The 24,077-nt window shown below is 43.4% G+C and overlaps 1 protein-coding gene across 1 annotated transcript in view; it reads left to right on the forward strand.

Annotated features, from left to right (window-relative positions):
- The window catches only part of LOC140186979 (protein tyrosine phosphatase domain-containing protein 1), a 50,450-nt gene extending 26,898 nt beyond the window's left edge, over positions 1-23,552 (forward strand). Inside the window, exons 7-10 of the mRNA XM_072241844.1 lie at positions 4,583-4,684; positions 5,500-5,580; positions 6,528-6,638; positions 23,514-23,552. Of these exons, the coding sequence (XP_072097945.1) occupies positions 4,583-4,684; positions 5,500-5,580; positions 6,528-6,638; positions 23,514-23,552 (333 nt within the window). The remainder of the gene's footprint in view (positions 1-4,582; positions 4,685-5,499; positions 5,581-6,527; positions 6,639-23,513) is intronic.
- Positions 23,553-24,077: the final 525 nt, after the last annotated feature.

Below are 24,077 nucleotides of genomic sequence, written 5' to 3' on the forward strand. Positions count from 1 at the left end.
TGGGAAGCTTTTAAGAGCCAACAGAAAGTAACTTTAAAAAAAACATTAAGAAGGTAAAGATGGAAAACAAAAGTAAGCTAGCCAATAATACTAAAGTGGATACCAAAAGTTTCTTCAGATACATAAAGTGTAAAAGAGAGGTGGAGTGGACGTCGGACCACTGGAAAATGATGCTGGAGAGGCAGTGATGGGGGATAATAAAATGGTGGACAAACTGAAGAAGTATTTTGCAGCAGTCTTCACTGTGGAAGATACTAGCAGTATGGTGGAAGTTCCAGGTGTCAGGGGGCATGCAGTGTGTGAAGTTACCATAACTAGAGAGAGGATTCTTGGGAAACTGAAAGGTCTGAAGGTAGATAAGTCACCTGGACCAGATGGTGTACACCTCAGAGTTCTGAAAGATGTGGCTGAAGTGACTGTGGAGGCCTTAGTAAATGATCTCTCAAGAATCACTGGATTCTGCAATGGTTCCAGAAGACTGGAAAATTGCAAAAATTAATCAACTCTTCAAGAAGGGAGAGAGGCAGAAGAAAGGAAATTATAGGCCAGTTAGTCTGACCTCGGTGGCTGGGAAAGTATTGGAGTTGATTATAAAGGATGAGGTCTCAGGGTACTTGGAGGCACATGATAAAATAGGCCAAAGTCAGCATGGTTTCCTCCAGGGAAAATCTTGCCTGACAAATCCATTGGAATTCTTTGAAGAAATAACAAGCAGGATAGACAAAGGAGAATCGTTTGATGGTGTGTACTTGGATTTTCAGAAGGACTTTGACAAGGTGCCACACATGAGGCTGCTTAACAAGCTATGAGCCCATAGTATTACAGAAAAGTTTCTAGCATGGATAAAGCAGTGGCTGATTGGCAGGAGGCAAAGAGGGGGAATAAAGGGAGCCTTTTCTGACTAACTGCCAGTCACTAGTGGTGTTCCACGGGGGTCTGTGTTGGGACCGATTCTTTTTATATTATACGTCAATGATTTGGATGATGGGATTGATGGCTTTGTAGCAAAGTTTGCAGATGATATGAAGGTAGGTAAAAGGGCAGGTAGTTTTGTGGAAGGAAAGAGGCTACAGAAGGACTTGCACAGATTAGAGAATGGACAGAGAATGTACTTTCATACACTTTGGTAGAAGAAATGGAAGGGTTGACTATTGGAGAGAAAATACAAAAAACTGAGGAGCAAAGGGATTTGGGAGTCCTTGTTCAGGGTTCCCTAAAGTTCAATTTGCAGGTTGAGTCTGTGGTGTGGAAGGCAAATGCAATGTTAGCATTTCTTCAAGAAGACTAGAATATAAAATCAAGGATGTAATGTTGAGACTCTATAAAGCACTGGTGAAGCCTCACTTAGAGTATTGTGAGCAATTCTGGGCCCCATATCTGAGAAAGAATGTGTTGAAACTGGAGAGGATTCAAAGGAGGTTCATTGAAATGGTTCCAGGATTGAATGGCTCGTTATATGAAGAGTATTCGATAGCTCTGGACCTGTATTCACTGGAATTCAGAAGAATGAGGGGTGACCTGATTGACACCTATCGAATGCTGGAAGGCCTTGATAGAGTGGATGAGGAGAGGATGCTGGCTGATGCAGTCAATGTTCGAAGGGTGTGTTGCATTCTGAGTTTTGTCACAAACAGATATATCAAAATAAAAGTTTGCTTGCTCTCATGCAGGTAAAGACTCCCGGGCACTATTTTGAATAGCAGAGGAGTTCTGCCATGTGTTAAGGCTATTAATTCTAAAATGGCTTATCTGGCCATTACCACATGGTGGACAAGGGAAAATCTACAGATGCTGGAAATCTGAGCAACACACACAAAATGCTGGAGGAATTCAGCAGGCCAAGCAGCATCGATGGAAAATTTTCCATTGGCACTGCCTGGCCTGCTGTGTTCCTCCAGCATTTTGTGTGTGTTGACCACATTTTGGAAGGTTCTGATGTGCAAACTGCCTGGCATATTTCCTACATTTCAACAATGACTATTTCAAAAGCATTTAATTCATTTTGGCTGCCTTGAAGGAGCTGTTAAAGGCATCATGTAAATGCATGTCTTTCCTTTCCTAGTAATGTTAAGATGCCCATGGTAAAATGGCAGGCTGATGAAGGATTTCTAGTCATAATGTAAAGAATCATCAGATGATGTACAGAATCAATCTCTGCTTGAAGTCATTGCTCCCTTCACATTTTCAGATCCGCTTGATCACAGCTTGCTGTATTCCTTTCAGGTCTGCTTGATCTATATACCCTCTATACCCTTTCAGATCCAGTTGATCTATATACCCTCTATATCCTGTAAGATCCAGTTGATCTATATACCTTCTATACCCTTTCAGATTCGGTTGAAATACAACCTGCTGTATTATTTTTAGCTCCTATTAGACTCTTTGCGACCTTTCTGGAATTGTTAAAGAATTGTAGAGTCATACAGCACAGAAAAGGCTCTTCGACCCGTCAAGTCTATGATGCCCTTCACCGTCTGCTCCCACGTCTCACCATTGTTCTGCTTAATCTTGCCGTGCTGGCTTCCTTCTCCCCATTTGGTGAACTTCTTTGAATCACTGTTCTCCATGCATCACCCTGTGATCATTTGCAGTTGCACATTAGTCACCTCTTAGCTCTATTCTGGCTCCTAGTTCACCCACACAGTCTGCGTTGGCTTCATACTGCCTCATGCTTCCACCTCCAATTTGCCACATTCCTTCCGTGTCTCTCTGAGCTCACCTTTTTAGTGGGCACTGATTTGAGTTCAGATTCAACATTCTTGCAGGTATTGTAGCTATAATAGTTTCTCTGGCCATTATAACATTATGGACATTTCCTGTGCCCAGACTGGCTGGCACTTTTCCTACAGTTCAAGCATGATTCTACTTCAAGTGCACTTCATTGGTTAAAAAATCTTTTTTTGGGCTGTCCTGAAAGAGCAGTGGGAATTGGGGTGTAAATAGTCCTGTATAATTATAAATCTTCCTATTGCTAGTACTGATGTGGTTTTTAATGCATGTGTTGCCATCTCTCTTGAGAAGATGTTCTATTCACCAGGGTAAACTGCACAGCCCTCCTGGGGCTTCACCCTGTCAGGTCTGCCTGCGGTCCAACTTGCTGAATCCCTTTCACATCCGCTTGAAATCCCTCTTTACTTTCACTCCACTTGATATTTTTAAAAGGAAAATAACGTCATTTGAGCATAATGCGTTCTAAATTTCGCAGCTCAGCAATATCAAGTAACTTTGGCTCCAAATCTCCCAGTCACTGGAGCTTTTCTGCCTGCCTGGGTCTGCTGTAGACCGATATTCAGTACACCTACAATATTGTTTATAGTGAGGGATGTGTAAAGCATTATGCACGAAAAAGGAAGCCTGGTTGCTCTTGTATTCATGGGTATTAAAGCTAAGGATGAAGACGAAGAGGGCCCAGAAATCTCAGCACTAAATACTAATTAATGCAATCCAACCAACAATGCAACAGATGTTGATGCCCTGTATATCTGTGGAACAATAGATAAGGACAGATTAGAGGTTGGACCAAAACGACAGCCGGTTGAACAGCCTAATGTTTGAAAGGAACGTGTTCCATACCTGTATCAGGAACCCTTCCTACTTTCCACTTGAAATCATTGCTTCTCCCGGGGCACAGCTCCCCCTGTTAGCCACACCAGAAATCACAATAAGCCAGCTGCAAATGTTCAATATCAGCCAACAGCAATGTGGGGATTTTAATTTGTCTCCTAAGGGCTCAATGAAGCAGAAGAAAATAATGTTGGGAATACATGGTGTAGATAGGTTGTGCTTAGCCAACATAGCTCCCAGATTTCATATCTTGTTCTAACCTGCAAACCACCCTAGTAACAAACAGCACTCTATAGCCTAGATTGTACTATAGGAAGCAAAGATCTGCAGCTAATCCTGCCTCTCACATCTTTCGATAATGCACGTTACCCTTTTGAAACATGCTCTCTGAAGTATTCTAAACTCTGCTAGAATGTTCTGGAATTAAGTAACACCACCTAGATATTTGTATTCACATTTCTGAGGGAATATGCATTCCCCCTCCCCTCCCCCTCTTACTGCACCTCTACCACACACTTTCCCCCTCTCCCCTCCACCCTCTCCCCTCCACCCTCTCCCCTCCACCCTCTCCCCTCCACCCTCTCCCCTCCACCCTCTCCCCTCCACCCTCTCCCCTCCACCCTCTTTCCACCCCCTCTTCACCCTCTTCCCCTTCCTACCCCTCTGCCCCCCCCTTCCCCCCCCACCACCTTTCATCCTCTTTTTTTCTGCCTCATTCTGTCAATGACAATAAAAATAGCTGAAACACAGAGCAGGCCAGGCTGTATCTGGAGAGTGTGAAACAGGTTTAATATTTCCAGTCATAATCCCTTTGTCAGGAGTGGGAAGCTCATTCTGCCAGTTTTCCTGTCCCTCTTTCTATTTGTACTCTCCTTTTCTCCCCCATCTCTCTTTGTTTCATTATCTCAGTGTCAGAGTTCTATCCTTTGCCTCTCTCTCCATCCCCCTCAGTCATCCTGTTCTACACCGGTGTCAGATTTATTGTAATGCCTCTCTGTTCCTTCTGCTTCTCGTCAAGGTGCAGCTAAATGAGAAGGAAGGGGCTTGGGGCCGACTGGGGTCAGAGGAAGACCCCCGGGTTCTCAGTGCACTGATGTGGTGCTGGCTGGAACACCTCAAGGTCAGTAATCTGTTGAAGTAAAAGACAGCCCAGGTTTGCTTTGGTTCTTACAGTCTGCCACACCAACAGCAACATTTGTGCATTTGCCCCAAATTTTACCCTTCATGGTTCAGAAGAAAATCCAAAAAATTACTGGTAACCTTTACCTACATTTTTATTTCCTGAGTTTTGAAAATCAGGGAGCAGCACAGTAGTGTAGTGATGAGTGCAACTCTTCCCAGGACCAGAAACCTGGGTTCAGTTACCACTGCTGCCATAAGGAATTTGTATGTTCCGCCTGTGACCACGTGGTTTCCTCCGGGTGCTCTGGTTTCCTCCCACAGTCCAAAGACAGACCGGTTGGACGGTTAATGGGTCATTGTAAATTGTCCCATGATTAGTTTGGCATTAAATCCAGGGTTGCTAAGCGGTGTGGTTCAAAGGGCCGGAAGGGGCTACTCTGCACAGAATCTCAATAAATTAATTAAACTCAAACTCTCAAAAGTGTACTAATGGGATTTGAGCTCCTGTTTACTGGTTTATGATTCTGTGCTTCCCACCCAGTAACACATCAAATAAATCCCCCTACTGCCCATGCTTGGTGGAATCTGCCTGTTTTGTTGGTCCATTCAAGTTGGGAGTCTGTGCAGGTCAATTCACACACATGGACAGGGTGAACCAGTAGAGAGCACAAGGACTGTATCCACACGAGGAGCCTGCTTCACTGGGAAAGAGGAAAGGAAATTGGGGAAAGGGATGGGAGACAGAGAGAGAGAATGAATGGGATTGGACTGGCCTCTTGATTTGCTGCTGACAAATCTTTATTCCCCTCACAGGAGCCAGTGCTGAGATCAGACGATGTGGTGACACTGTTGTCAAAACCAACAGACAAGCATAATCTGTGGGGTTTGGAAAAGGTGGGTGCTTAAAGTTGGGTTGATGCACCTCGTGACCCTGATTTTGTGCACTTGTCTGAGATTATTTAAACCTCAGGATTGATCTCACTGTTGGAGAGTGAGTGAGTGTGTGTGTGTGTGTGGTTTACCTGTGCACATGTGAATTGATTTCCTCCAATAGCAGAATCTATGAAGAAAATTATGGTTGTGAAGCATCTATGTTCCTATACTAGTAAGACAAAGACCTGCACTAAGATTAGACAAAGAGGTTAAAATTTTACTATGGCAACTAATCAATCTGAATTTAGCACATTGAATAAATCAGACAAACATTGGGTTACTTGTAAACTTCATCCAGTGTCTGGTATCCTTAGCAATGTCTTTTCCAACAGAGATAGTGAGACATCATAAATACCGTAATGTACGTGGCCCTGCAAGCCCTCAGCATAAGCCATGAAGCTTTATAATCTCAGATGCATTGTGGAAACATCCGGGATCCTAAAGACTATCACCCTCCCTCAGCTGATAAATGACTGTTCTGCAGAGGTTCAAGAAGGCTGCTCACCACCAATACTTCTCTCAGAGCAATCAGAGATGGTGAATGAATTTGGATATTCCTTTTCACGTGCTCAAGTTGTATGATTGAGTTAATGAAGCACTTAAAAATAAAGTCCAGTATACTTCTTGTTTGGTACCTTCTAGTTTTACTCTGCTTTATGGTCCAAGTGACGTTGGGTCTCTGCTTGGAGTCTTTGCCCCCAGTTGGACCTCCTCCCCATCGGCAGGTCAGGGGGAAGGTGAGGTTGCACCCATTGTGAGGCCGTGGGAAGGTGCTTGGATAACACGTTGGAATTGGCTGCCGTGCTTCTTTTTGGTCCATTTTTTGTGCCTAGATCTGGAAATATGGTGCTTATTGCTTCTGCGTCACAGACTGATCCATGCTTTTCCCCAACTCTTTTGTCTCTCAGTGCCAGGAAGAGACAATAAACTGCATCTTGGATTGCATCAGTAAGTTCACTGGATTGCCCTCTGCATTGGAAGATCCCATAGTCCGCAGGTTGATCCAAGCACTGACTCAGGTAGGAACTTTCAACCCCCATCCCAAGCCAGATAAGGAGCAAGAGCTCAGTGGGCTGAGGCTTCCTGTTTCAATTCTGCAGTCTTTCATTTCCATTTAGGTAACAGGAAATTACACAAGTTTCCATGCATTGAAAGCCTGCTTGCTCTTACAATGACCACTGTCAAAGGTCTGAAATTTAATTCACTGTTGGTGCAATCTTTTGCTCAGTGCACCACAGTTTCAAATGCAAATTCAAAAGCTTCAGCCCACAAATTAGGTCGACTCACTTCCGTGTTGTTCTGCGTGGCTGGGCAGTCTTTCAGAAGAGGATTTAACCTGCCCACTCATGTCTGTTTTAAATAGCCAGTAATTATATTTCACACAAGAGCTGCAGAATCTTACCTGATATTTTGCACACTGCAGTTCTGAGGAGACATTGGATTGCATAAGAGGAAGGGAGAGTTTAAAAGAAGCAAACAGGGCAGTCGGCAGTTAAAACCATCAGAAAAAGGAGCAGAATTAGACCAATGGCCCATCGAGTCTGCTCCGCCATTCAATCATGGCTGATCCGTTTTTCCCCTCTTCAGCCGCACTCCCCGTCCTTTTCCCTGTAACATTTGATACCGTGTCTAATCAAGAACCTATCAAGCTCTGCCAAAAATACCCTCAATGACCTGACCTCCACCGTTGCCTGTGGTAACAAATTCCACAACTTCACAATGCTCTAGCTAAAGAAGTTTCTCGCATCACTGTTTTAAATAGATGCCCCTCTCTCCTAAGGCGGTACTCTCTTGTCCTAGACTCCCCCACTATGGGAAACATCGTTTCCACATCTATTCTGTCTAGGCCCTAGGCCCTTCAACATTCGAAAGGTTTCAATGAGATCCCCCTCATCATTCTAAAATACAACGAGTACAGACTCAGAGCCATCTAACATTCCTCGTATAATAACCCTTTCGTTCCTGGAATCATCTTTGCTTACCTCCTCTGAACCGGCTCCAATGCCAGCACATCTTTTCTAAGATAGGGGCCCAAAACTGTTCACAATCCTCAAGATGAGGCCTCACCAGTCCCTTATAAAGCCTCAGCATCACATCCCAGCTCTTGTATTCTAGACCTCTTGAAATGAATGCTAACATTGCATTTGCCTTCCTCACCACTGACTCTACCTGCAAGTTAACCTTTAGGATGTTCTGCACAAGGACACCCAAGTCTTTTGCATCTCAGATTTTTGGATTTTCTCCCCACTTAGAAAACATCCTGCACGTTTATTACTTCTACCAAAGTGCATGACTATGCATTTTCCAACATTGTATTTCATTTGCCACTTTCTTGCCCATTCTCCTAATCTGTCCAAGTCCTTCTGCATCCTACCTGTTTCCTCAACGCTACCTGCCCCTCCACCAATCTTCGTATCATCCGCAAATCCAACAAAGCCATCAATTCCTCCATCATTGATATACAGCATTAAAGAAGTAGTCCCAACACCGACCCCTGCGGAATACCACCAGTCAATGGCAGTCAGCTAGCAGAGGATCCTTTAATTCCCACTTGCTGCCTCCTACCAATCAGCCAATGCTCTAACCATGTTAGTAACTTTCTTATAATACCATGGGCTCTTAACTTGGTAAGTAGCCTCATGTCTGGCACCTTGTCAAAGGCCTCCTGAAAGTCCAAATATACACCATCGACTGCATCCCCTTTATCTATCCTACTTGTAATCTCCTCAAAGAATTCCAAAAGTTTCGTCAGGGAAGATTTTCCCTCAAGGAAGCCATGTTGACTTTGTACTATCTTGTCCTGTGTCACCAAGTACTCCATAATCTCATCCTTAACAATTGGCTCCAACACTTCTGATCACTGACATCAGGCTAACTGGTCTATAATTTCCTTTCTGCTGGCTTCCTCCTTTCTTAAAGAATGGAGTGACATTTGCAATTTTCCAGTACTATGGCACCATGCCAGAGTCCAATGATTTTTGAAAGATCATTACTAATGCCTCCACAATCTCTAACACTACCTCTTTCAGAACCCTAGTGTGCAGTTCATCTGGTCTGGGTGACTTATGTACCCTTAGGTCTTTCAGCTTTTTAAGCACCTTCTCCCTTGTTTTAGTAACTGCACTCACTTCTCTTCCCTCATACTCTTCAACATATAGCATACTGCTAGTGTCTTCCGCTGTGAAGACTGATACAAAATACTCAGGTAGTTTATCTGCCATCTCCTTGTCCCCCGTTATTATTTCTCTGGCCTCATTTTCTAGCGGCCCTATATCCTCTCTCATCTCTCTTATTTTTTTTTTACATACTTGATGAAGCTTTTACTATCCACATTGATATTGTTTGCTAGCATCCTTTCATATTTCATCTCTTCTCTTCTAATGATTCCTTAGTTGCTCTTTATAGGGGTTTAAAAGCTTTGCAATTCTGTCTTCCCACTAAGTTTTGCTTTGATGTATGCCCTCTGTTAAGCTTTTACATTAGTGTTGCTTCCCTTGTCAGCCACGGTTGTACCACTTTGCCATCTGTGTATTTCTTCATTTTTTGAATACATCGATCCTGCACCTTCCTCATTTTTCCCAGAAACTCACACCATTACTGCTCTGTTGTCATCCCTGCCAGCATCTCCTTCCAACTTACTTTGCCCAACTCCTCTCTCATACCACTGTAATTTTCTTTACTCTACTGAAATACTGCTATGTCAAACTTTACTTTTTCCCTATCAAATTTCAAGTTGAACTCAATCATATTGTGATCACTGCCTCCTAGGGGTTCTTCTACCTTAAGCTCCATAATCACCCCTGGTTCATTAAATAACACCCAATCCATATAGCTGATCTCCTAGTAGGCTAAACGACAAACTGCTCTAAAAAGCCATATCCCAGGCATTCAACAAACTCACTCTCTTGATCAGTTTCCAACCTGATTTTCCCAATCAACCAGCATGTTGAAATCTCCCATGCCTATCATAACATTGCCCTTTTGACACGCTTTTCTATTTCCCATTGTAATGTATAGTCCACATCCCAGCTACTGTTTAGAGGCCTGTATATAACTGCCATAAACGTCATTTTACCCTGGCAGTTTCTTAACTCAACCCACAAGGATTCAACATCTTCCGATCCTATGTCACATCTTTCTACTGATTTGATGCCATTCTTTACCAGTAGAGCCACACCACCCCCTCTGCCTACCTTTCTATCCCTCCGATATAATGTGTAACCTTGGACATTCAGCTCCCAACTACAACCATCCTTCAGCCACAATTCGGTGATGGCTACAACATCATAGCCGACAATGTGTAAAAGTGTAACAAGATCATCCACCTTATATCTTATACTTTGTGCGCTTAGATATAACACCTTGAGTACTGTATTTGCTACCCTTTTTGATTCTGCATCCCTAAAGCACTGATACTCACCTTGCTGCCTGCAATCATGTTCTATCATCTGCCTGCCCTTCCTGACAGTCTGACTGCACACTATCTTTACTTTTTTGCTTCCTGTCCAATCCTGAGTTCCTTCACTCCGGTTCCCACCCCCTGCCAAATTAGTTTAAACCCTCCCCTAAAGCTCTAACAAACCTGCCTGCTCTCCACCCTCCAGGCTCCCCTCCCCGCTTCTCTATCTCCCCAGGCTTCCCGTCCATGATCCTCTCCCTTCTCTAGTCTGGTATCCCTTTTGCCAGTCAACTTTCCAGCTCTTAGATCCACCCCTCCCCTCCTGTCTTCTCCTATCATTTCGGACCTCCCCTTCCCAATTTCAAATCTCTTTCTATCTCTTCTTTCAGTTAGTCCTGTTGAAGGGTCCCAGCCTGAAACGTCGACTGTACCTCTTCCTATAGATGCTGCCTGCTCTGCTGCGTTCCACCAGCATTTTTTGTGTGTGTTGCTTGAATTTCTAGTATCTGCAGATTTCCTCGTGTCTGCCCATGAGAATGTTGGTCCCCTTCAGGTTCAGGTGCAACCCGTCACTTTTGAACAGAACATACCTCCCCCAGAAGAGATCCCAATGATCCAAGAACCTGAAGCTCTGCCCCCTGCACCAGCTTCTCAGCCACGCAATAATTTGCCGAATCATCCTGTTTCTATCCTCACCGGCACGTGGTACAGGCAGCAGTCCAGAAATTATTACCCGGGAGGTCCCGTTTCTTAGCTTTCTACCTAGCTCTCCAAATTCTCTTTTCAGGACCTCTTTGCTTTCCCTTCCTATGTCATGAGTAACAACATGTACCAAGACATCTGGCTGCTCTCCCTCCCTCTCCAAAATGTTGTGGACATGATCCAAGACATCCCTGACCTTGGCTCCTGGGAGGCAACATGCCATCCGGGTGTCCCGTTCATGTCCACAGAGCGTGACATAGGGTCAGAAAGTGTTGAATCATTGTGGATAGAGCTAAGGAACTGCCAAGGTGAAAAGACCCTGAAGGGAGTTGTGTACAGACTCCCAAACAATAGTAAGGTTATGGACTACAAATTACAATCGGAGATAGAAAATTCATGCCAAAAGGACAACGTTACAATAGTGATCAGGTACTTCAATATGCAGGTAGATTGGGAAAGTCAGGTTGGTGCTGGATTACAGGGCAGACAATTTCTAGAATGCTTATGAGATGGTTTTTTTAGAGCAGCTGTGGTTGAAGCCTCTGGAGGGTCAGCTGTTCTGGATTGGTGTTGTTTAATGAACCAGAATTAATTCGAGAGCTTAAGCTAAAACAACCCGCAGAGGAAAAAGATTATAGCATGATTAAATTCACCCTGAAATTTGAGAAGAAGAAGCTGATGTCAGATGTATCAGTATTACAGTGGAGTAAAGGGAATTACAGAGGCATGAGAGAGGAGATGACCAGAATTTATTGGAAAAGAACACTGGCAGGGACGACAGCAAAGCAGCAATGGCTGGAATTTCTGGAAGCAATTACAAAGGCACAGGATATGTACATCCCAAAGAGGAAGGTGTATTCTAAAGGAAAGATGGCACAATTTGTGGCTAACAAGAGAAGTCAAGGCCTCCATAAAAGCCAAGGCGAGGGGAGATAATAGAGCAAAAATTAGTGGGAAATTAGAAGATTGGGAAGCTTTTAAATACCAAAAGAGCACAACTAACTTAGTCAATAAGATGGTAAAGATGGAATATGAAAGTAAGCTAGCCAATAATATTAAAGAGGACACCAAAGGTTTCTTCAGATATATGAAGTGTAAAAGAGAGGCGAGAGTGGATATCAGACAGCTGATAAATGATGCTGGAAAGCTAGTAATGGGGGACAATAACATGGCAGACAAACTGAATATGTATTTTGCATCAATCTTCACTGTGGAAGACACTAACAGTATGGTGGAATTTCCTGGTATCAGGAGGCATTAAGTGTGTGAAGTTACCATAACTAGAGAGAAGGCTCTTGGGAAACTGAAAAGTCTGAAGGTAGATAAGGCACCTGGACCAGATGGACTACACCCCAGGGTTCTAAAAGAGGGGGCTGAAGAGATCGTGGAGGCATTAGTAATGATCTTTCAAGAATCACTAGATTCTGGAATGGTTCCAGAAGACTGGAAAATTGCAAATGTCACTCCACTCTTCAAGTATTTGGAGAGGCAGAAGAAAGGAAACTATAGGCCAGTTAGTCAGACCTCAGTAGTTGGGAAGATGTTGGATTGTTCAGGACAAGATCTCAAGGTGCTTGGAGGCACATGATAAAATAGGCTGCAGTCAGCATACTTTCCTCAAGGAAAATCTTGCCTGACAAATCTGTTGGAATTCTATGAAGAAATAACAAGCAGGATGGACAAAGGGGGATAGGTTGATGTTGTGTACTTTAATTTTCAGAAGGCTTTTGACAAGGTGCCATACTTGAGGCTGCTTAACGAGCTACGAGCCCATGATATTACAGGAAAGACTCTTGCACGGATAAAGCAGTGGCTGATTGGCAGGGGGCAAAGAGTGGGAATAAAGGGAGCCTTTTCTGGCTGTTTTCTGATGCCTAGTAGTGTCCCACAGGGGGTCAGTGTTGTGACAGATTCCTCTACATTAAATGTTAATGATTTGGATGATGGAATTGATGCCTTTGTTGCAAAGCTAACAGACGATATGGAGATCGGTGGAGGTGCGGGTAGTTTTGACCATGTAGAGAGGCTGCAGAAGGACTTAGGAGAATGGGGAAAGAAATGGCAGATGGAATACAGTGTTGGGACGTGTATGGTCATGCACTTTGGTAGAAGAAATGAGAAGTTTGACTATTTTCTAAATGAAGAGAAAATACAAAAAACTGAGGCTCAAAGGGCCTTGGGAGTCCTTATGTAGGACTCCCTATAGATTAGTTTTCAGGTTGAGTCTGCGGTGAGGAAGGCCAATGCAATGTTAGCATTCATTTCAAGAGGTCTAAGATATAAAAGCAAGCCTGTAATGTTGAGATTTTATGAAGAACTGGTGAGGCCTCACTTGGAGTAGTGTGAGCAGGTTTGGGCCCTTTATCTTAGAAAGTATGTGATGAGATGGGAGAGAGTTCAAAGGAGTTTCACGAAAGTGATTCTAGGATTGAATGGCTTGTCATAGAAGAGCTTTTGATGGCTCTGGCCTGTATTCACTAGAATTCAGAAGAAGAGGGTGACCTCATTGAAACCTATCAAATGGTGAAAGGCCTTGATGGTGTGGATGCTGAGGGGGTGTTTCCTATGGTGGGAGAGTACAAGATCAGAGGACACAGCCTCAGAATAGAGGGGTGTCCTTTTAGAATGGAGATTAGGAATTTCTTTAGCCAGAGAGTTTAAATTGTGGAATTGACGGGTGCTGGGTATGATTCCAACGTTAAAGAGAAATTTGGGTAGGTACATGGATTGGAGGGGTATGGAGGGCTATGGTCCAGGTGCGGGTTGATGGGATGAGGCAGATTAATGGTTTGGCATGGATTAGATGGGCTGAAGAGCCTGTTTCTGTGTTGTAGTGTTCTGTGAGTGTATAATCTCCAGATAAACATTTTGCCCTCTCCCTAAAGGACCAATCTGGTGAGTTATTTTGTCATTGTATGTGGGATGGTTGTGGGGATGAAAGCAATTTCTTTGTCTTCCTATAATCAGAGGTGCTATTAACCAAGTTATGTCCTATAACCAAGAAGAGAACTAGGGTTGCACCAGTGAATTAGAAGCATATTTGGTTTATCTCTTGCCTTTCTATGCATTTGGTTAGTGTAACGCTTTACAGCGCCAGTGATCCAAGTTCGGTTCTTACCACCATCTGTAAGGAGTCCGTATGTTTTCCCCATGACCATGTGGGTTTCCTCTTGGTGCTCTATTTCCTCACCGTTCCAAATCCATTTGAATTCGTACCTGCTGTCCTTCACAAGTGGTCCTTGATCTTTCACCTGAGATACTTAATTTTTGCTCTTTGGCCTTTCACTTGGTGCATCATAGTGAGAAAATATGCTCCAGTATGAGGTGTCCATCAATGTGAACCACAGTTTATTAAATAAAATGGCAAACTTTCTTAACTTTGCTTCATTGTTTCAGAGCGGAGAAGAGAACACGGCGGAATTTACGGCGTTGTCACAAAAGCTGAAAATGATCATCAGGGAAAAACATTCACATTATCTCTTCAACAAAGGTGTAGTGAGAACAACAACTTTGGTGAAGATATCTTCACATGCAAAGAGAAAATGAAAACAAAATCTGAGTCTGAAATTCTACAAACCTTTCCAATTGATGCCATTTAGAACAGGAATATTGGGTGCTTCGTTAGACTACAAGGTGGAGGAAAAGGCACGGTGGGTGGTTCTGAGTAACGGTAATGCAGCGAAATGGGACAGGTACCACCTTCAAGTAGAAGCCATTCACAAAAGGAAACACATAAGGAATGACATTGGCATTTTTGTTTTAAATTTCTTTAAGCTAACATCCTTGTCAATGTGTGGAGCCTTTGGATTAGTGGGAGCAGCAGGACCTCCGTATCAGAATGTATAGGGTTTAAGGCCTTTCCAAGTAGCTCAAGTGAGTTGGGATTACCTCTCCAGCTCTGAATTCTGGGATTGCAAGCTGAGAGTCAGGTGATTGATGATGCCATATCTCACCCCAATATCTTGCAGTACGTCCACTCCTCACCACCTTGGTCTGGTGACTGAATAAGGATAGTTACAGCCAGAGATGAAGCAGGATAGCATAGACTGAGGTTGCTTTGAAAAAGGAGTACCATTACATGGGAATGCATTACGTCTGTCACTTTGTGCTTTACACTGTATTTCAGTTGTGCTGTACTCATCCTGGGAATAGTTCTTGGAGTGGTGTTGAGGGGATTTACACCATTTGAATCGTACTGTACTCCTGGGATTAGTTGTGTTGGGCACGTGGCCAAGTAGTTAAGGCGTTCGTCTAGTGATCTGAAGGACACTAGTTCGAGCTTCAGCTGTGGCAGCATGTTTGTGTCCTTGAGCAAGGCGCTTAACCACACATTGCTCTAGTGTCTGTGCGAGGAGTGGCGCCCCACACAGACTTCCAATCTGCGTCTTGTAAGGCATGAAAATGTCCGACACAGGCCTCTCATCGTCTGAGTCGATGTTCCCTCCCTCCCGTACTCCTGGGGATAGTTGTTGGGGGAAGTACACTATTTGAATCATACTGCACTCCTGGGGATAGTTGTTGGGGTGGTGTTGAGGGAATTTACAATCATATTGTACTCCTGGGATTAGTTGTTGGGGTGGTGTTGAGGGAATTTACACTATTTGAATCATACTGTACTCCTGGGATTAGTTGTTGGGGTGGTGTTAAGGGAATTTACAATCATGTTGTACTCCTGGGATTATTTGTTGGGGTGGTGTTGAGGGAATTTACAATCATATGGTACTCCTGGGAATAGTTGTTGGGGTGGTGTTGAGGGAATTTACACTATTTCAATTGTGCTGTACTCATCCTGGCAATAGTTGTTGGGATAGTGTTGAAGCAGTTGTTCTGTGTTTAACCTTTGCTCCAGCTGGAGATATTGCAGAGAAACAGGCCCTCCAGCTATCAAGTATGCACCAGCCACTGAATCCTACATTAATCCCAGTTTTTATTCTCCTCATACTGCAAGGAGCTCATCAGTGAGAATTTATTTTTTATATTTATTTGGAGATATTGTGTGGAATAGGGACTTCAGGCCCTTTGAGCCACACTACCCAGCAACTCCTGGCAACCCAAAACTAATCACAGGACAATTTCCAATGTCCAATTAGCCTACTGGGTTCCTCTTTGGTCTGTGGGAGGAAACCGGAGTACCCAGGGAAACGCACACATTCTGTGGGGAGGACGTGCAATGACTCCTTACAGAGGACGTCGGGACTGAATTCCGAACCAGGACTCTCTGAGCCGAAATAGCGTCACTCGAGCCAGCTGCTACGCTACCATGGCACACAAAGGTAGCATTGTAGACTCCTGTTCATTTTCCTGCAGTTCGCGAAGTCATCATATGTGTAACAGAAACAAGCTTACACTGGTTATTTTGTGCATTTTTGAAAGAAAGAATTCAATATCATTTTACATATTTTACATTATTCCTTTGCATTCGTTTTCTAAATTATGCTAAAGCTGCACTGACAACCAAATCCCTCACAGCCTCGTATTTGCAAAGTCAATCATTATATTGAATAAACAATGAAGCTGTAAAATTACACTGTGAGCAATCCTGGCCTTCCTGAATAAATTAAAACTCTGTTTAAGAATTCAGGACTTCATCACCGCCTGTGTGACATTAATCATATCAGTTAATCCCATAAGATGTCTGCCCTTCTTGTGGTTAAGACCAGTATCCATTTCTACAATGACATAACCCAACTTTTAACAGAAGTATCTATTCACCATCTGCATCAGAAACTTGTCGCGGTGGCCGAGAAGTTATCTCAATGCTATTACAGCTCAGGGCTTCGGAGTCTGCGGTTCAGTTCCCTGCGTCCTCTGTCAGGAGTTCGTACATTCTCCCTGTGGAAGAGGTGAGTTCCCTCCCACAGTCCAAAGATGTACCGTCGAGGTGAATCTTGTGAATTGTCCAGTGATGAGGCTGGAGTTAACAACTGAGCTGCTGGGCGGTGCAGCTCGAAGGACTGGAAGGGCCAGTGCCACACTGTATTGCTAAATAAAATAAATAAATAAAAATATCTCTTCACTCCTTCCAGTGATTGGCTGAGTTACCGCTCTGTGGAATCAGACTGCTAAGAATTGTTCGGATTATGTTCAGATTTATGTTCAATCAATAAACCTCATCTTTGTGTACAATAATTAAAAAAAACAAAATACTCTTCTGCTCTGCTGCTCTGCAAACAATCTGACTTGGATAGGAAAGGAGTTGAGGAACCATAGACCTGATGCAGGCAAATGGCATTAGCATCAATCAGCTTTGGGGTCAGCATGACTGAGATGGGCCAAATGGGGGAGTTTGTGCTCTCCAGCTTAATGAGCAATTCCATTGTAATTTACATCCTCAGCATTTTTGTAAAGGGAAGTTCACTTTTGTTCTGAAACACAATTGAAGTCTTTTCCGATGAAAGGACAAGGGGAGAATGATGAGGGCTGAAAGAGGGAATGGATAGAACATTCTAAATGCACAATTTACAACAAAATAGAGCACGATGCCCAGTTTAAAAATGTACAGTTGTTAATAGAGGGGAGGTGATGAAGACAACACTGATGAATTGTGAAAGCTGCTGCTTTATTGTTGGTGTAAATATTGCAAGTGCCACAAAATATTGTTCATCGTCACTTGGCTTTGTTCCAACAGTCATGTGGGTCATTTTTAAGTGTTGCATTAAACATTGATTGGTGAAACCTTTCAGTTCCACTATTCAGTTTCACCGAAAGCATGGTGTGGTGTGGGATTACATTGAGTAGAAAGTTCAGCAATTGTTCTGGTGGTGAGATGATCATCTTGATTTATTCCTTTTGTTAAAATGACAAAACCTTTGAATGCTGGGTCCGATTCTACAAAAATAGTGACCTCCTACTTCCATACTATTGGCACATTTCATCGAACGTCATGCACTGGACATTAAATGAAAGTGTTTGATTTAACAAACTAAATAGGACAAGAACAGAATATTTCTGTAATTCTTACTAAATTTCTAAAGTCCAGATCACCTAGTGAGCCTTGCTTTTATGGGAAGCTCACTTTTTAAAAAGTTACTTTTTAATCTCATCGGACAGTAAGAAATAATCAAGAATTGCAAATAATTCACACATGAACCTTGTTATTGTGTGTTTTTTAAAAATCAAAACTGCTTTGTATTGTCTAATCCCTTTGCTTATGTAAAGTATTTAAGTAGAAATAAATTTAATTGGATTCATCTTGTTTAATGTAGTTTAATTGTTGTATGTTCCATTTCTAATCAGTAGGTATGATAGAAGATTGCTTTTATTTATTCTGAGTTGATACTAAATGAACTGATTTTAGCTGTTATGGGTGTAGGCTAATAAATCTGACTTTAATCCTTTGCAATTGATTTTAAATTATATTATTCCACGATGTTAGAATTAATTGTTAGAAAGTAGGAAAGGAAGGGTTTATGATTATGGATAAGTTTAAGATTATGCTAAGGCGGGGGTTCCTAACCTTGGGTCCACAGACCCCTTGCTTCATGGTATTGGTCCACGGCATAAAGAAGGGTGGGAACCCCCACTCTAATGTTTGATTGAGTAACAGAGAAATTCACTCTTGTGAGAAAACCAAAATAAGCAGTCATAAAAGTAGGATATTTGTGAGTGGTTAAAACGGAGACACATGAACACTGTAAATCGGAAGTATAAGTCTTTATTCACACAGTCAACCTCCGGGGGGAGAGGGTGTCTAGGAGAATCTCACTCTCCTAACATGATGTTTTATACGTTTTCAACAATAAACAAATAACTACAGCTTCAGTTACAATAATCACCTGTAGTCAGATAAATTTGGAGAATTACATGGTTACAATGGCAGAACATCTTTCAATATTCAATACTTGTCTGTTCCAATAGCCTCTGAGTACAAAGTGCTGGCACCCAAACTACACTGAGTGGCCACATAATGAGGTAGTTCCTGTACCTAATAAAGAAGCCACTGAATGTATGTTTGTGACCTGCTGCTGTTGTAGCCCCCGCTTTTAATCTGGTGTATTTGCCCTTCCTTTCCCGCCCTAAAGAAGGGTCTCGGTCTGAATCAGAATCAGAATCAGGTTTATTATCACCTGCATGTGTCATGAAATTTGTTAACTTAGCAGCAGCAGTTCACTGCCTGACCTGCTGAGTTCCTCCAGCATTTTGTGTGAGTTAGGATGGATCCCTGTTTATTTTGTGTGTTATTTTAGTTTTCCAGCTTTTATTTATTTTGTTTATTTAGGGGATACAGTGTGGATTAGGCCCTCCTGCCCCCTAGAGCCACGCCACCCAGCAAGCCCCCACAATCCAGATTTAACCCTAACCTTATTATGGGTCAATTTACAATGACCAATTCACCTGCCTGGTATGTCTCTGGACAGAGGAAGGAAACCAGAGCACTGGGAAAAACCAGTGTATTCCACATGGAGGGCACACAGATTCCTTACAGAGGATGCTGGGATCGAACTCTGAACTCTGACGACCGAGCTGTAATAGCGTCACACTAACCACTTCCATATTCCATACTGTGGTACCTGCAGAATCTATTCTACAGGGTCTGTCTAACTAATGTGGTGGTCACTTCCACATATAGTTAATGAGAAGTTTACTGAGCTGCCAGAAGCATGATAATGACAAATGTAAGGATTTGGTGGATTTGAAGAAGATGTGCATGAACTGAAATCCAAGTAAGAACGTGCAACCATTTAAATTTGATTCAGGTCTAAGGAAACCTAACAAAACAGCAAGAGGTCAAATTAAGAAAGTTAGGGTGACTAATAAAAGATGAAAGTAGATCTGTTATCAAAGTACATGTATGTCACCATATACAACCCTAAGATTCATTTCCTTGTGGGCATACTCAATAAATCTATCGAACAATAACCATTACAATCAACGAAAGACAGCCCAACCAGATAACAAACTGTGCAAATACAATAAGAAAGCAATAATAATAATTAAAAAAGCAATAAATATCAAGAACATGATATGACAAGTAATGGAAAAACCCTCCCTCTCTTGACTTCTAAGAGACAGGTGGATCAGTGATGACCAGATTCAGAGGCAGCTGTTACCAGAGGTGAACCTGCTCATTGTGAATTCACTGAGAATCGTCCAAGTAGTGGAAATAGGAAGTAAAATCACGCAGGACTTGCAGGTAAGACTGGTTGTTTCATGGAACAGTCTGGATGGTGGACAAATGACACTGTACAATTCCAAAGCAAACTGACATTATTTTAAAATAGGTAGCTAAAGGCAGTTATTGTCCCAGAGGGAAAAGTGCAGTACTCTGGAAAAGTGCAGTACTCTGCACAAGTGCACAAGTCTTAGGCACTTATACATATAGTAGCTAGGCTGTCAAATACTTTTGCACAGTACTGTCTTTGTCAATGTGGAACGAGGAGCGAGTTGTAAATCTGGTGGGGGCAAAGCATGTTGGGAGGGGTGTGGGACTGGTGACAGGAGGAGTAGTGGGGGCCGGTGGGAGATTGAGGGGGGGGTTTCTGACAGAGGGGGAGTAGTGGGGGCCGGTGGGGGAGTGAGGGTAGGGATTCTGACAGGAGTAGTAGTGGAGGCCGGCGGGGGAATGAGGGGGTGTTGCTGACAGGAAGAGTAGTGGGGGCCGGTGGGGGAGTGAGGGGGAGTTTCTGACAGAGGAGGAGTAGAGGGGGCCAGTGGGGGAGTGAGGGGGGGGGTTTCTGACAGAGTAGTGGGGGCTGGTGGGGGAGTGAGGGTAGGGATTCTGACAGGAGTAGTAGTGGAGGCTGGCGGGGGAGTGAGGGGGTGTTGCTGACAGGAGGAGTAGTGGGGGCCGGTGGGGGAGTGAGGGGGGGTTTCTGACAGAGGAGGAGTAGTGAGGGCCGCTGGGGAGTGAGGGGGAGTTCCTGACAGAGGAGGAGTAGTGGGGGCCGGTGGGGGAGTGAGGGGGGTTTCTGACAGTGGAGGAGTAGTGGGGGCCGGTGGGGGAGTGAGGGGGGTTTCTGACAGGGGTAGTAGTGGGGGCCGGTGGGGGAGTGAGGGGGGGTTTCTGACAGAGGGGTAGTAGTGGGGGCCGGTGGGGGAGTGAGGGGGGGTTTCTGACAGAGGGGGAGTAGTGGGGGTCGGTGGGGGAGTGAGGGTTGGGTTTCTGACAGGGAAGAAGTAGTAATTGAGTGGGCATTTGCTAGACAGTGGAGAGGAGTGAGAAGAAACAGAGAGAAGAAAAGAGTAATAGATGAAGAGGGAAAAGGTGGCGAGAGAAGAGACCTGGGAGAAAGAGGTAACAGATGAAAGAGCATTTGAGAAGGGAGAGTTCAGAGAAAGAGGGAGTAATGGGTTGGGTTGAGTGAACAAGAAAAATGGTTAAGAGGGAGATACAAAAGAGAGATGGAGAACGAGGGAGGGAGTTAGGGGAAGTGAACTAAGGGAGGATAAGAGGAAGTGAAAACTGACGGAGAATTGTACAGGAAGGGGAGAAAGAGCCTTCAAGGAAGATGTTGCCAAGAGTGCTTGCGTCCATCTGGGTGTGCAGAGTTTGAGTGCATCGTTATGATGCTCGTTGCATCTGTCCGTACCTGTGAATATACATGTGACAAGTACATTAAGCCGACTTTAGCCTTCAGTTGCATTGGATCTCTTTAGAAGCTGACCAAGACCACACGGTCGAGACAGTGGTAGCTGGTGTGTTAACGGTGACACCACAGATAAAGAAGATTCACACAGGCATCTTTCACTCTACAAGACAACAGCAACAGAGGCAAGTCATTCTCAACCCCAGAGGAACTTTCTGTTTGACGCTTGTTAAAAAGCATACATGCACCCAGTGAGTAAGCTATGGTGATGAAGATCATTCACTGCCGGCATGGTGAATGGGATCCCGCAGGATTCCAGCATGTGTTTTTATTTTAGTTATGATATATGTGTGTATCATATAACTTCCCAGTGCATCACTGGCACCAATCTACCCCATCATCAATTATATTTTATATAAATATATCAATTGTATTTATATCAATTGAGCGGGAAGCGCAGAATCAAATATCGCTGTGATGATTGTACGTTCTATTATCAATTGTTTGGCGACAATAAAGTATAAAGTATATATACAGGCAGGTACTGGGAAAGGGCCAGTAACATCACGAAAGATCTCACACATCCTTCTCATGGGCTGTTTGCCCCCCTCCCATCAGGGAGGAGGTTACGTAGCATCCACGCCAGGACCACCAGACTCAAAGACATTTACTTTCCCCAAACAGTACGACTGATCAACACCTCCACTCACTGCCTCCAACACTAGGTTATTATTTCCTGTCAGTCACCTCATGTACAGCCAAGAGCCACTTTATGGACATACAATCAATCTGTGTATGTAAACATAGAAACATAGAAAACCTACAGCACAATACAGGCCCTTCGGCCCACAAAGTTGTGCCGAACATGTCCCTACCTTAGAAATTACTAGGCTTGCCCATAGCCCTCTATTTTTCTAACCTCCATGTATCTATCCAAAAGTCTCTTCAAAGACCCTAATGTATCCGCCTCCACCACTGTTGCCGGCAGCCCGTCCCACACACTCACCACTCTCTGCATAAAATACCTACCCCTGACACCTCCTCTGTACCTACTCCCAAACACCTTAAACCTGTGCCCTCTTGTGGTAACCATTTCAGCCCTGGGAAAAAGCCCCTGACTATGTAAACTATCATATATTCATATTTATTGTGTTTATTATTATTATTAATGGGTTCTTTATCTTTTGTGTTTTTTTGTTCTGCATCAGATCCTGAGTAACAATTGTTTTGTCCTCCTTACGCTATGTACAGGAAATGAGATTAAGCAATTGTGAATATGCCAGAGAGTCACATCCTGTAACATAGAATGATATTTAATCAAGAACCAGGTAATGACCATTACAGTCTCAATGTAAAGATAGCCTCTTTCCCCTCCCCCACCTTTTTATTCTAGCATCTTTCCCCTTCTGCTTCAGTCCTGAAGAAGGACCTCGGCCCGAAATGTCAACAGTTTACTCTTTTCCATAGATGCTGCCTGGCCTGCTGAGTTTCCCCAGCGTTCTGTTTGTGTTACAATCTCATTGTGATGGCTTGTGGTTAGATGATATCACAAAGGCTGCTGGTGTTAATTGCCCTGTTTCTAGATTCCACCCAGGAGCCAAGAATGAACCTCCCCTGAGTGCTAGGATTAGTGGCAATCTCATTTCTTATAAATGGTCACTGTCAGCCACAGCTAAAAAGTCATTGTATGAAAGGGACGTTTAAAGCAACTGTTGGGGGCTGTTCACCATCCTTTCACTTTCAAACTGTCTGAGGAAGGATGATAGATTTTCATTCTCAGATGGTGTTCATGTTTAGATGCTTCCACCACACTGAAAGGATGTGTTTGGGAACAATGGAGGGTGGTTTAATACAGAATGGCAGAATGGGTTGGATACCAAATAAAACTTCCTCAACACTGTCCTATCAAGCACACTGAGGGTAAATACAGCATAGCAACATGGTGCAGATTTAAGTTCTGAACACACTGTGCCAACGAACACTCCCAGGGCTAATACAGTGTGAGATGGAGGCAAAGTAAAGCTCCCACACTGGCCTGCCAGTGAGTGCCAGTGTGGGGACTCTACATGATAGATACAGAGTAATCTTCCATTTACATTGATCTGTCCATTCTGGGAGATTTAAGAAACAACAAGAGCAAGGGACAAATTGAAAAATAGCTAAGCTGGTTTCTCGAAATTTCATGAAATTGCAAAACCCCTTAAGAGCTAATTTATTGTCCTCCAGTCCTGAATTTTACCTAAGTTCTTTTTTTCCCTGTTTCTAAGAGTGACATTACTGTCCCAAACTTGGTACAGCAGCAATAGAATCGATGCTGAAAGCTGAAAACTGAAAACTGAAAGCTCTTTGTTTCAGGAGGGGCCAGAGAAATTCTGAGGCATCAGCTTGAAGACAATTATCATCCTTGCAGTTGGTATTTGAAGACAGATCCAGAGCTGGGACTTGATGTCCGTTATGACCACTGTTGATTGACAGATGAAATGACAGAGATAGCTGGAATTAACCTAAAGGGGAAGACAACAGCAAGCAGTGAGCTTCAGGAAGACTTGAGGGAAAGTGGGCAGAAACACAGAATCGACATTGGGAATAGGGCACTGAGTGAGGACCCTATGGATAGTGACACAGGATGTACAGGACTGGCTGAAGATGCTGAGTACTCTCCCAAAGGTACAGAACATGCACTGATTGTGAATTCTATCAAGAAAGCACTCAAAGCGATTTTTCTTCTGATAGAGAACATGTGGGCAATAAATCTGATCAGCACATTACTCTGTGCTGGACTATCCTGTTTCTGGCCAGTCAGCAGGTTTCTAAACGATAAGTTGTTGATC

Source organism: Mobula birostris, chromosome 23, assembly GCF_030028105.1.
Source record: "Mobula birostris isolate sMobBir1 chromosome 23, sMobBir1.hap1, whole genome shotgun sequence".
In the NCBI taxonomy this organism is placed as follows: domain Eukaryota; kingdom Metazoa; phylum Chordata; class Chondrichthyes; order Myliobatiformes; family Myliobatidae; genus Mobula; species Mobula birostris.